The sequence below is a fragment of the Stegodyphus dumicola genome, chromosome 2 (assembly GCF_044657685.1).
Source record: "Stegodyphus dumicola isolate Sdum_Otavi_A_Nest chromosome 2, ASM4465768v1".
In the NCBI taxonomy this organism is placed as follows: domain Eukaryota; kingdom Metazoa; phylum Arthropoda; class Arachnida; order Araneae; family Eresidae; genus Stegodyphus; species Stegodyphus dumicola.
The window spans coordinates 218,616,773-218,631,859 of NC_140769.1; the positions used below are offsets into that span (position 1 = coordinate 218,616,773).

Here is a 15,087-nt window from a genome sequence, read left to right on the forward strand (position 1 = left end):
CTGCCGATGGCCAGCATCTGTGCAAAGTAGTATCTTCAGATACTCTTCATCGAGTTTGCCTAAAAATTTAACAGTCTTATTCTAAGGCAATTTTCGCAAAAAATCCGAGATTTAAGGGACTAGGTAATGGGATTAGGTACCGGCTGAGACTACACAGCTTGATTATCTTGGCCTAGATTTTCAGTAGCTACATTATTATCACCCGATAAAATATTAAATTTATTACGGGTGGTGAGATGATTTTTTGGAATATCAGTTGTAATCTGATTCGCAGATTTGGTAGCTTTAACAAAACCTCTGGATCAGTATTAAAATTAGCTTCATTTTTACGTTTTTTAACATTACTCTTAGAACTATTACTAACAGGTGGAAAGTACTTAGCTCTGAGTTCTTTGATTTGGTTCTGAACATAGGCGAGCTTCTCAACTAAAAAATAGACTTGTCTGGTGTCATGGTAGTCGAAGAAAGATTCCTTCTTTCCATGGACATAATTCCTTTGAGGTTAACTTCAGTATTTTCAAAGTACTTCTTTAATACTACTTTTTTTATTCTATAATAATTATCTTTCCAGTTCATCAGGATCAAGAAGATTAAGAGATGTCCTTATCAAGGAGGTTAGAATGGCTTCTGGCGAGGATGGTCAAAATCTATCCTTCTAAAGATGGACAAGTTCGTGTGGTAAAAATAAAAATGAAAAGCGGAGAAATTCTCCGCCCAGTGCTCAAGTTAATACCGCTTGAAGTGACCCCATCATACCTAACAGGCTTCCATTCCCAATGAACAGAAGACTGTTGAAGATCGTCTTTCAAGTACTGCTTCTAACAAGCCAGTACTGACTCAAAAGATAACTCCTTCTAAGTAAAGAACTTCTAATGACTTTTTTTCAGAGACTGTTCCTGGGAAAAGATCCAGATATGGACGATTAATTAAACCTAGAATTAGGGTTTGAGATTCCCTGGCTCGAATCTCAAAAGTGGGAGTGTGTTGCGATACGTGGTTTCCACTTGTGAATTCAGTTTTTCGCATGCACGCACGTAACGGAGTGAACTGAAAGGAAAAGATTATGTAAGTTTTCACCGCGCGGCTTGAGGAGTTATGAAGAAATCTATGTTCTTTTTGTTGGTTTATAAATGTTTAAGAAAATGGATGTCCGGTTTTGATATTTGTTATAACATTTTGTAAAACTTGTGCACAGATTAAATATAATTGAAAAAGCTGATCCTGAACTCTTGATGTTTTACGTTGTATGAACAGTTTTCTCGAACACTTTAGATAATTCGGAAATAAACATCTGATGTATCCCAATGATTCAGGTAAGCGCTGTTTTACTTACCTCCTGTTTGAATACTTTCAACACACAGAAAGTGTATTAACATTGCCTTCGGACACACACACAACAACAACAAAAAAACACCACCACAACACATTTTTTAAAACTGAAATATAGCCAACACATGAGAAATAACTCCTGGGATAAAAAATACAAATGAAAGCTAAAAAAAATATATATATATATAAATGAAGGTAAGAAAATACACATGAAGGTAAAAAAAAAAAAAAAAAATATTTGACCTCCCTGTTCCCAAAAAAGTGAGTTGGGAAAAAAAAAAGAAACTACCAGTCAAAATAATACTATTTTTGTAAGAAAGTCGAAATAAAGCTCCTAGCTTACCAACTGATCTACAGAAAGAACTGAAGTGGTACTTTTCCGTTTCGCCGACGCAAATCTCGCCAAGCAGACTTTGTTGGCGACAGCATACAGTATACACATACAAAATTTTAGTTCTAAGAATTTTTTATTTAAGGCATAAAGATATTAATATGATTTAAAATTTTGTAAAAAGCCAATAAATTTGTAAAAAGACATTAATTTAAGAATTTACTATGCTTTTATGGTTCAACATCCTGGTTCACATCACGTGACCCAAAGTGATCTCATCTCATGTAAACTACGCTAAAAAAATATAATTCTCTCAGTAATTATCTACATTAATTTCAACTTAAATCTTAATTTGGTATACATGTTTAAATGCAAGAATTACTTCAATTCGTACGAATAGCTTACTTAGAAGTTATGTAAAACCGCAGTGCTTTACTTTGCTAGAGCATTCTCATTAGAATTGATGAATTTAACTCTTCATTTTGCCTTTCCTATATTTTCGCCTTTGGGTGAGCGGTGTGATTGCATTCTAATTGACAAAATTTAACTATCTTTTGTAAAAATGCTATGTAATTGTATGCCACTATTGAAAAACAAACAATCAATCTGATAAGAAATGGCTGCTACTTGTTTTAAAAATGAAGTGTAAAAGATTACCAGCTAAGATATTCCATTTGGCATCGGTTGTACCATTATTGGCGACTTTATCGTTTGTGCAGGCAAAACGGAAAAGTACCACTGAAGTTATTCTTTACGTACAAGGATGTTAGTATTTTTCAATGAAATATTTATTTGGCAAAAATTATAAAGAAGATAAGCAATAAAATACAGCAGCATTAGGTAATTTACCTGACCTTGCCTGATTTTGAAGCTGGTCATCCATAAAAAGAAATTTGAAAGCATCAGTAGAGTTCTTAATTTCAGTATCATTAAAGGTTTCATGATAATCATTTACAGATGCATGAAAAACTATTAGCCAAAACATGCATAACAAGTTATCAAAGCCAAAGGGGGATATAATTCATGTTAGGTATACAATTAAGGTCATTGAAATTACGCTTTTGATTTATTAAGATTAATTTGTATGCTAATGTAATAAAGTCATGATGTAATTTCTAATAACTTCAAACTTAAACTACATTACAAATAGAAAATACAAATGAAAGCTTTCTAATAATCTTTTTTGAAATCAGAATTATTTTATCTTAGCATATAATACTTTGTTTTACATAATAAAATATTCTACACAAGTTTTAGCATCAGCGTTGTTTATTTATTTAATAAAACATCTTACACTTCATAACAGAGATGATACAACAGAAATGGCATCACTTCATATCACAAAGATTCTGAATTTTTTAGCTATTATTTCATTACCAGTCTTTCAAAATATTAAAATTGATCTTTAATCACATTTTTATGAGTTATTTTAAAATATGCACAAATTAATAATAATTAATGTCCCATTTAAGGGAAACAATTCTCATAGTCAGTGCTCCTGTAAAATATACAGGAAAATTAAAATGTAAACTATTCTTTATTTCTGGTTTTAAGAACATAGCGCAAAATTTTTTTACAGTTTTTATCCATTTTGTGTAGCAAATGCAAAATACAATACTCCAATATATAACTTTTGTTAAGTACAAGATAAGGAATAATAAACTTCACTATAATTTTGATAATAGTTGTACATGTACTTTTTTCATAAAGCTATTAGGTTGCATAAACTTAAAAAACATGTTGGCAACATTATCTGTAATTACTTAAATATAAGGATAGCTGAAAATACTTGAAAATATTACAGATTAATTGATGCACTGCAAAATCCTTAATATATTCAATAAGAAATTTTTAGGCTTTATAATAACACAGAATTCATTAAAGATGTTTAATATACTAAATACAACACAGTATACAATAAAACAGAACTTCTTATCTGACAAAAATATACACAAACTATGCTAAAAAATGTTTTTATATTGCAGTTTTACATGTGATTTTAAAACTTAAATTTCACAGCATAAAATGTTATATATTCAGCCACCGAAATAGCACATGAAGAACATTTCACTGCACAAAAGCACATCTAAAAGAGAATTCTAAAACATATGCCAGAAAAGCATTTTATTCATATTCACAAGTTTTTTTCACTGAAGCATAAATTCGATTTCCTTGCATTTTCACTCATCCAGTTCAATATTTTTACGACCTGTAAATTATCACAATGCCAGTTGATCAATCATTTCATTGTCACTTTATTATTATCGAAAATTATACTTAAAAGAATAAAAGCCTATAATTTAATGAGAATCTAAAACCTTTCATTAATACAACATTTATCCTACAAGAACATTTTGGGATGAAAGTTCATAGATTTAACATTACAGTAATCAAAACACAATGATTTTATTAAGTTTCACAATATATGCTCCCGTCTTCTCAGTTTGGAAAAAGAAATGAAAATAATAAAGTTTATTATTTACTCTGACCATCCTTTAAATTGGATTCTTCTGAATTCTGTCATCAGGTGTAATAGCATTATTATATACATAACTTTAATCAGATAAACTTCTTTTTAAAACAAATTTGCTTATAATGTCTCAGAAATGTTTCTTTATATACAGATTGTTTTACACTAATATATTTTTTCTGAAGTACATTTATTTTCAGGTTAATAATAATAATCAGCAATGCCAGTAGATTTGGTGAACAGTATTCCTTTGTCATATTATTTTCTGCATTTTTTTAAAATGAGTATGAAAGTAGTATAGCAAAGGAATAATGCCTGAAGGAAACTTCTAGCCTTTCATAAATAAACTTGTTTATATATTAATACTTATAATTGCTAAAATACAATTTATTTGTCTTTCACTTGAACAAAAAGCAATGTCAGATTACAAAAATACATATTAGTTCTCTTTAAAAATTTATTAAACTATGTTAAATATCATGAAAGGCTTCCACAATTTGGATTAAATTCTTTCAAACTAGTTATGTGCTAATCTGAATCCCAAACAATTAAAACGTTTTACAGCTATTAAATTAAGAATGCTATTAAAGTAACGGTACTATTCGGTTTCGAGGGCCGTAAAAATCACCAAACTATTGTTGATGCCAATACTGCCAAAAATAATTGCGGCAGGAAAGGAAGTATAATAGTAAATAACTATCTTAGATTCATGTTTTAATTTAGATGAAAGGTTAATTTCGTATAATACTTTTTTATTATTATAATTTATATGAAAAAGGCTAAACATGACTGAATGGAAGCATAAGAGTAAATAACTATTTCAGATCATTATTATAATTTATATAAACATTGTTAAACATAACTGAATGGATGCCTGCATCGCTATTTTGCTACCGACTTATCGCTAAAACATAATTTCATCTCGTTGGTTGTTCAAACGTAATTTTCTATAATGAATGATGCCTTTTCTTTGAAAATATTCAGAATCAGAATTCAGAAGTGCAGAATCGCTCACTTATTTGTTTGCCACTTTTTATAAGGGTAAAAACAATTGGATTTTGGTCAATTTTATTTGACTTTTTAAATGAAAATAGGTTGATGTGTACATAGATAAAGTCAAGGGTGTGCGCAGTGCCATTTTTGTGCAATTCTAGGATTAATTTTAAAGTGAAAATAGGTCAATGTACACATGGATACCGAGTATGTGCAGTTCTTAAAAACACGTCAAGCAGTGAGTGATTCTGCACTTTACCCAAAATTTTATTGCCGACTTTTCATCATGGGCAATTCCCAAATTGTTAAATCCATCGGATATCAAAAAAAGGATTTAAAAATTAAACTAGTATTTCAATGGCGTCTTAAGAAATATAGAACTATATAAACTTAACGCAATCTGAAACCAGCGTACGCTAGATTTGGCGTGCTGTTAAATGGGCCCATTTGCTAGATTTGGCGCTTTTGCGCATACATTTTCGCTGCAATATTTTTACGGCCCTCAAAACAGAAGAGTACCAAAGTAACTAATTACAATGCTATTAAAAATTATTATTAAACACAAATTGTACCTTTTAAAAAATAGATAAAGGTTTTTGTCACCATTATACTGCAGATTAAAACTAGATTCAAAATTATTCAAGTACTGTTAACTTTTAATAGAACTAGCCTTATTTCAATATGAAATTTTTTAAAACCTTTTTTAATGTGTGAAATTTGTAAAGAATATCTATGCAAAGAAACTTTTTGTTTTGTATTTTTATATAAATTTAATTTTTTTGTAAAGTATTTGTAAAACAAATTCATATAAATTAAGATTTCATACTTCTGTGACATATCAGAAACATCTTTAAATTTCTAAGGTTATTAAAAATTTCTTGTTTAATGAACTTTATATAACTATTTCTTAAAGAAAAAAAAAGAGCAATTGTCTTCCTGTAACTGTAAAAAGAAATACACAATTTTCAGTTTTCAAAGATATAAAATTAACATAATATAATAGCTGTATACCTTGCACTTTAATGCCTTTTTATGTAATCAGTCTTAATTAAATAATACTTTCAAATTCAAGATACAAATTAATACAAATTATTTAAGAAAACATGAGTGTAATTTGAAATGTAAAAAATCCATTTATTAAATTTATGTTCAAATCTCTTTACTTTTTAAAATGTTTTCTAAAAGCAAAATCAAAGTACACTTTATCAAGATCTTTTATACATCATCATCATCATAATGAGATTTCAAATCCAATCTTTTCTTTATACACAGATACAAATACATAATTACTGCAAGAAATAAATATATGGTGCTCAGGACATGAGAGAGTATATATTTAAAAAGTAAGTTTTGGAACAAATTTCAAAAATAACAATAACTCTCTCAGCACTGAATAAACACATGTTAAAAGCATTTTCAATTGAGATAACATTATACTTCATTATCGGAGAGCACTATTCATTGAAATTTCATATTTCTGTCGTAATACTGGACTCCATGATTGTGATCTACTGCGAAAACTTCTAGAACTACACCTTGAAACAGGAGAATGGGATAAAGGGTGTACAGGGGAAGAAGACCTGGAAAGACTGTGGTATGACCAAGAACTTGAACTGCTAGGTGTTGGTGGTGATGGTCGACGATAAGGTACAGGTCGTTTACGTGCACTAAAATAAATGTTTTTTTTTCAATAAAATATTGAAATGACAAAATGTCACACACATATATATATATATACCATATTTACTCCCTTTTTCCTACTAATTTTATTATGAAAATTGAGAGGGGGGCAAACAGTGTATACATTACAAGTCATTAACCCCTTAACTGCCGTGGGCGTATATATACGCCTTGCTCAGCCGATGCATTAACTGCCCCAGATGCGCAGCCAATGCGTTAACTTTGCGAATAATTTTAGGTGTAGCAGCGCAAAGCAAATGATAGCAGTTTGGAAGGACATATATATACGCCTGGGGCAGTTAACGCATCGGCTGAGCAAGGCGTATATATACGCCCGCAGCAGTTAAGGGGTTAATCCGGACTCGTCGGGACTTCGGCGATTCCGGATAATAGATCATCAATTTAAATCTGGTAAGATGGCATGCAGAAATTATAAAATTAAAAATATGAAACCGTAATTTATGAAATAAAGAGCAATTATGATCTAAAGGGTATCAAATTTATATAAAAAAACTTAATATTTATTTGTTTACTTTATTAAACATTTCTTTCAATGTAAGTTGTTTAAGTTGCTTCGTTTTATGTGTTAATACTTTCTCTTTAATTCTATAAAGAGACATAATTTCTTGTTCAGTTACAAAGTTCCGTTGTTCAAATCCTGTAATTGCTGTGCCGAGAATACCGACTAACTTGTCAATCGAAATTTTTTCGTTTTCACTAACCTCTTTGTCACTTTCTTCATGCCTTCATCCATTTTTTGCAGCAATGCCAATTTTTGTTTGATGAACATCGAAACATGCTTTCGCTTTGCAGATCCTTTGACAGCTCCAGACTCGGAAACTCTTTTTGACATAATCGAAAGTTCAACCTTACTTTTTATAAAATTGCTCTAACAGTCTGCAAAAAATAATGAGCCGGATCCAATTAGAAGATTAAGGAACAACGCAATCTGCAACATTAACTGAAATAGATAAGTAGATAACTTTAGCCTAGCTTATACCTTTCGTTATACATTAAACGTGCATGCGTAAACGTATTATGCGCATGCGTAGAAAGTTTGTAGCTTTGAGATCCTGATTATAGATCACTCCGAATTAAAGACTTTGTACTGTATACTATTTTTGATTTTCTTAAATGATAAACAAAGAACATTAAAATGCACACTTAAGGACCTACTAATAATATTATACTATGTACTTCAAATGGCTTATCAATTCCAATAATATTCTTCTTATTTACAAACATAATTTTTTATTTGTGAATGTTTTACATTGTTATCATAAATCAGAAGTTTTTAAATCATATGCTGAAAAACTTGAAAGTATGCAAAGAGGAGAAATATGTGAGTAAATACAATATATATATATATACACATATCAACTAAATTTATAACAATACATAATACACTATCTAAAAACTATGTACATTTTTATGACATCTAGTCTTACATATTATTACATCAGTTAGAAAAAGTATAAAATACAGTATACTGTAATACTCTGTAATGATGTAATAGTACACATTTAGACCAGTGACAAAAATTGTGAAAAATATTTCTGTATTCATTATTGAATTAAAAGGGAATTGTACAGAAAATATTTGCTGAAAAAGTACAGATTATTATATTCTTTTGCCCTCATTGAAAATTTTAATATGAACAGAACTAAAATTTATGATAAAGGTTATCAGTACTCCCAAATAGAGAGCATTTCTTGAAAAGATATAGAAATAAATATCATCAAGTAACAGCCATTTTCAAAGGATATATTTTTAAAACACACACTCAGACTGTCATGATATCATTTGTGCCATGAGAAAAAGTACAGTTTCATTATTTAGTGCAATCAGCTTATTTGTATTTGGTCATATTTGGGTAAATATATAACATAGTACAGCGTTTCCCCAACTTTTTTTACCACAGCCCGGTACGAGATTAAAAATTTTTTTGCGACCCACCTAAAAAAAAAAAACATTTCTTTACAAAAGAAATTTTATTTTTTAATAAAAATCAAAATTCAAGTTATTTGTTTGTTTATTTTATACAAAAAAATTGCAAAATAATTATATAACAAAAACATAAGTAATTATAGACAAACCATTATCTTTAAACCATTATCATTAAAACTCAAAGTAAATTTTGTTTTACATATTTTGACCTTAGTGTGAAGGATGATGTTGTTTTTCATCACATAGAAATTTCAAATTAGGACTTAATAATGTTAATTTTATTCTGAAATTAGGTTTGACATCCAATCTGTTTCGATACTCATTTTTTAAGTACACCAAGGTTCAGAACACAGTTTCACATGTATAAGTGGTGACAAAAGGCATTAAAAATTGTATCGCTTTTTCACTTAGATATTCCTTTTGACAGCACAACCAAAATTTAATTAGTGGTACAATTTCAAACACATTTTTAAGATCGGTGTCGCATGAAATTTCAATTAAATTATCAACTTCTTGTTCACTAAGATTAAGGATTTCTTCCTTTTCAATATCGACAGAAAAAGGATCTTTAATCCACATATTATGTGAAGGAATATCCGGAAAGTCAGGGGCGTAGCAACAGGGGGGCAAAGGAGGGCATCTGTCCCTGGGCGCAGAATCCAAGGAGCGCCAAACTGATGTTACAACATTTTAGAATTAAATGTTTTTCATCCTTGGCAAGCAGTAGGGGGCACGAAATCTTTAGTTGTCCCTGGGCGCTGAAAACCCTAGCTACGACTCTGCGGAAAGTAGTCTTTAAAACTATTTCTTAGCTCCAAAAGATGTTCTTGAATTGAAACTGATATTGTTTCAAGGTGTAAATCTTCTTCATCATAGTTTGAATGGGTTTCAATAAATTTAAGCAATGTTTCAAAAGATTTAAAACTTCCTTTCGAAAGTCGTTGTTTCCACAGAGTCATTTTTTTAATTATTGCAGCGACTTTTTCCAATACTTTGAAAATATTTAAACCAAAGGCCTTGCAAATTTAAATTCAATTCCTTGAATGTAGCAAATATGTCGCACATTTAAGCTACTTTTTTTAACCACCCGAAATTGTTGAATCTATCCTTAAATGGAAAAATAGCATCTTGTTTAGATGGTGGGTGTTCATTCAAAAATACCAATCTTTTACCTCAAACAGACGTTTTAAAACGTTTCCATTTGAAAGCCATCATGAATTACAATACAAAAGGAGGTGTTTATGATCACTCCCCATTTCCTTGTATAATTCGATGAAAAGTCTGCTACTTAATGGATGAGATTTTATGTAGTTTACAAACTTCACACATTCTTCCAAAGTCTTTAAATTTAAAGGCATTCGTTTTACCGCCAACGCTTTTGTTTATAGATACTACAGTGCACCCATACACAATTAATTGCTAGTTCTTGAATATATTTAAACAAATCTTTATGACAGCCTGCCATTGCATGTGCTCTGTCGCTACTTAGCCCAACAAACTTCATCCAATCAATACCGTGACTAGTGATAAAATCATTGGTAGCCTTAAAAATTTCATCTGAGGTCGTTCTTGTCGGTAGCTTTTTACAAAACAAAAAATTTTCTTGTATGGTGTCTTTGTCAATATATCTGATAAAACACATTAGATTTGCATTATCCTCGATATCTGTGCTTTCATCTATTTGCAAGGAAAAAAACTTGCTCTTTTTTACTTGAGCAAATAGTTCTTCTAAATGTTTTGCGCAATCATCAATTCTCCTTTTAACTGTATTATTTGATAAAGGTATCGCCGAAAATAAACATTTTCCCTTTATTCCGCATAAATTATTTGCGACAATTTTCAAAGCAGGAAGTATTAATTTTTCTCCAGCACTATGAGGATACCCAGTTTCAGCTATTAATTTGGAAATTTCAAAAGATGTCAAAGTGAGGTTTTTATTTGACAGGTGAGGTAAGAGTGTATTTTTCATTTTTTTTAGCAGCAATCAATTCATTTTTTTTATCAGTAAAAAAATTAATTGGCTTATCAGAGTACTCAGAATGGAGTGTGTTTAAATGCCATTTCAACTTTGACGGTTTCATACTTTCGTTTGAAAGTTGCTCATTGCAAATAAGACATAGCGGCAAATTATTTTGACTGCCGCCAGCAATGAACCCAAAGCGTAAATATTCGTCACAATAGTTGCGAGTCTAAGTAGCTTTACGCTTGTTATTTTGGCACTGTATATCTGCTTTAGGTGCTTCAGGCACAGTTTTTTTACGATCATAATGTTCAACTTTGCTCGTGCTTGATTGATCTTCATCATTTAAATATGTGGTTTTCTTGATTAACCATTTATCCATTTAAAAAAAAAAGAATTTTAATAAAAAGAATTTGTTTATTAATGATTTATAAGAAAAATTATTTTTATTACTTACCAATATGAAGTTGTTATTAATAATAGGTAATAATAACTATTGTCAAATAAAATAGGTAAAAAATTCAAACATAACCTTGTTTTGATACACGTGAGTTTACGGCGCATGTACCGGAGAAGGTACTGAATGACGAATCGAAATCAGCTAATCATTCGAGCATACGAATTTAAACGGTCTGGTAGGGTAAAGGGTTGCCACCTGCAGCACTTGAAAAAGTTTTGAAAAATATTAAATTTAGAGCAAAATGTTACAGAGTTTTTGTGTTTTTACAATTTTTGCCACGACCCAGCTGAATTTTTCTGCATCCTGGTGCCGGGTCCTGACCCACACTTTGGGAAACGCTGATATAGCAGACTTTAAATAAATAAATTATAAGATTAAATACATAAAATTTTGATCACCAGGAAGGCAAAAAACATTTATCATGGATAAAAACATTTTGACATAATTTAGATGTGCTAAAATTGAAGAAACTGTCCAAATATTCATTTCAATGTTCATTCCAGTTATAGATTTTTTGCATTACTTTAATTTTTTTGAGAAGGATCAAGTTCCTAATCCTTTAATTTTTAATCTAAAACAATTATAATCATTTTAGATTACTAAATAATTTTAATTTATTCCTTAATATATATATATTACACATGCAGAATGCAATCCTAACCAGGTAAGGGGCTTAACAGAGGCTATCACACCCACCTGCAAAGGCATTAGGATGGAAAATATGAATACATTCTGATTGCACAGAAACATTTAACCGCTTGCCTGATTATCCTGAGTTATCTCGGGTTTGTATATATTGCAGTTAATTATTATCTTGAGAAAACTCGGGCGAAACAGAATTTGTTAGTACAATTTCTTTTATCACGGTTTTACTCGGTCTGGAGGAAATGAAAAGAAATATTCAGCTTTGATTGGCAGTTTGCCAAATTTTGTTGGAGGGACTGGTCGCGTGTTTCCCTATTGTATAGTATAAGTTGGCTTGTGGATTAGTAATGTATAAAGAAGGAAGCATGCGTTAGAAAAAAATAAAATAATGGCGATGATGGAAGATAGCGAAAGCGATGATTTTTCAGATAGTGATTATGAAAAGGTGTGTGGGGGAATTAAATCCAATGAGACAGTGTACTCTGTGCTCCCGTGAAAGAGATTCCAGCGGTAAGCCAGTAAGAAAAGAGACCAGATATCAGTGTACAACGTCAGGTATCACTCTGTGTTGTCTCTCGTTTCAAAAACTATCATACAAAGATTAATATTTAACTTTTTTTCGTTTGCCCGAGATAACTCGGGATAGTAAACTAATATTAAAAATAAATGCTTTTACACCTTCAAAAAATTAAAAATTCAACTTAAAACCTACATATTTTGATTTGTTTCATTTTGTTGTATTTAATAATAAAATAAAAAAATGTGACGATTTTTTGCAATTTTTTTCAAAAAAATTTGTAAGGGGAGCGGTTAAAGACTATAAACTTAAAATAAATCATGACTTTCCTAATGATGAATTTGTCCAAAGTTTCATAATGTCAACATCACATGGAATCTCTGACATTTTAAATATGCCAGGCATCTGTTGTCATTCGTGGTAGCCATGAAGATGTGCCATTTCAAATCATGCAAAATTCCAGGCTTCAAATCATGTTATGAAATGCTGGGGACCTTCATCATCAGGAAAGTCAGGAGTTATTTTTATGGTCTTTAAATATCAGTTTGTGATCACAATGAATTCCAACAAATTTTTTTCTCTACTACCTCTCATTAATTGGAGGATTAACAAAGATGCAGGATGAAGGACATGCCAATAATGGGGAGTGACCTCTTTAGTCATAATTTATGATATGTGTACATTTTCAGTTTCACAACAAGGGACATGCAACACAAATGGTACCACACTGCATGTCAAACAGATGTAGGAACATTGTCAAGTAACTGTGGCAATATCTCCTCAAAAAAGGCAATATTTTTTACTATACAGTAAGGGTGATGAAAGTACTGATTAAGTTATCACCTATAATACTCGTACATACATTCATAGAGAACTATCATTCAGCAGCATGCAGGTGCATACTTTGTGACTGTCATAGCTCCACACATGAACATTGTATTGACGGAAGATTCTTCCATGACAGAAAATAGCTTAATCCATGAGAATGTAGGATGGGAAAGCCAGGTTCTGTTTGCATATGTCCCTGTACCAACGCCCGAATTCTACGCATCATACCTTATCTTCAGACTGCAATGACTGGGCCTATTGCAAATGACAGGGTTGCAAACACTCCCTGTGTAATGTGCACCACACACTGGATTGAGATATTGCAGTATCATGTGCAAAGGCATAGGTGCTTGTACCAGGTGCTTCTTCCCCTCGATGCAATATGTGGTCTTCTAAGGCAGGTGTCATTCATGGCCGCTCTGTGTCTAGTTTGCTCTTGCAGAATGTCCCATTCTCATTTTCACACAGGTTATGGTGCAAATTTACAAACATTCGGTTATTTGGTGCATATCTGTTCAGGTACCATTTGTCACAGAAAGCCACAGCCCTTCCGTAGCAGTGAACTTCATAATACACAATATGAATATCTGCCATTTCTATTTTTGAAAACTGTTCTATGCTCTCTATATGCAATCAGAACTTACTCTATATGCAATCAGAACTCTCTATATGCAATCAGGCCTCAAGCAGATGATCCTCAATTGTACAAAACTGTAGAGAGCAAGATCCAGGCATGCAGCCACAAAACTTCAAGCAACCTCATTTTTGTGAAGACCACGACTTAGTTTATGGTTTTTAAATGACAATTTGCAATCCCGATATATTCATATTTTCTACCTCTGCAGGTTGCTGTCAACGGTTTTCCTGCAACAGCTCCTAATATCCCAATCATTTTGTTAGGATTGCATTTTTGACCCTGCATTGCTATGGGATTCTGAGTCATCTAAGTATACCTCACCCCTTCTAGAAATTTGTTCTACTTCTTAATATTGCTTTGAAAACAAATATTTTGATCAGTTTTTGCAATTAATTTTTTTAACTACTACTGATGATATTTATACTATAAGATATTAGTTCCTTTTTTAAAAAAAAAGACAAGGAGGGAAGACAAAGAAAGCAACATTCTTTGCTACATTTGCCTTGATACTTGGTTGTTTCATAACTGCTGGACGATTCCAGCAAGGCTAGCTTGCAAAGCTAATTATGCTAATTACAAGCATAATTACAAGGCATGCATCAAATTACAAGCAATTACAAGGCACGCATTATAACAGGACGAAATGTCTCTGAAAAGCAAATAGTTTCAGTGCACAGGTTGAGAAATGTTACTGATTCTGACCAAGCACTTTGTGATGCAATTGAGTAATGTGATATGAGAGGAGTGATTTTTAACAAATTTAAATTTGAACTTAATGTAAAGCATAGCATATTAGCACAGTAAGTGACAGAACTATCCTTAGGTTATTTCTGAAGTTTCATGCCAGTGATGCTGACATCAACCATAAGTTAGGAGCTAGTTCTGACTGTGTACAACATCATACAGTCATGGAAGAAAGAGGGGGGGGGAAGAAGGAAGGAAATGAAATACAAATGCTTGTAGTATACAAGCACACAGCTAAAACTGTCATATCCGTGACAGTTCCCAGATTCCTGGAAGCTATGATTAAGATGCAGGAAAGAAGCTAGATTCTGTTTTTCAAACTTAGAAGCAGCAGATATAGCCTCTGGAAACATGCCTAGCTTTACAAAAAATGAGAGGTTAGTGTTCCTTTACAGTACTGGATCCTTATATTTTAAAAACTAAGTATATACATATATATATAAACAGTGAAACCTCAGACCACTGTTTATTAATTGATCTTAAAAGCCTAACTTAATTTGATCCTAAAGGCCATTTGTCAACGAAAACAATTTTTCCCATAGGAAT

The 15,087-nt window shown here is 31.4% G+C and overlaps 1 protein-coding gene across 8 annotated transcripts in view; it reads right to left on the reverse strand.

Moving 5' to 3' along the window:
* Nucleotides 1-2,911: 2,911 nt before the first annotated feature.
* Srrm234 (Serine-arginine repetitive matrix 2/3/4) overlaps nt 2,912-15,087 on the reverse strand; it is a 209,637-nt gene continuing 197,461 nt past the window's right edge. For 6 of the 8 annotated variants that reach the window (XM_085811777.1, XM_085811775.1, XM_035359022.2 and 3 more), the window contains one exon: nt 2,912-6,790. In XM_085811777.1, coding sequence (XP_085667903.1) covers nt 6,565-6,790 — 226 coding nt within the window. In that variant the 3' untranslated portion in view covers nt 2,912-6,564. The remainder of the gene's footprint in view (nt 6,791-15,087) is intronic. The other 2 variants (XM_085811778.1, XM_085811776.1) reach the window with 1 other exon arrangement.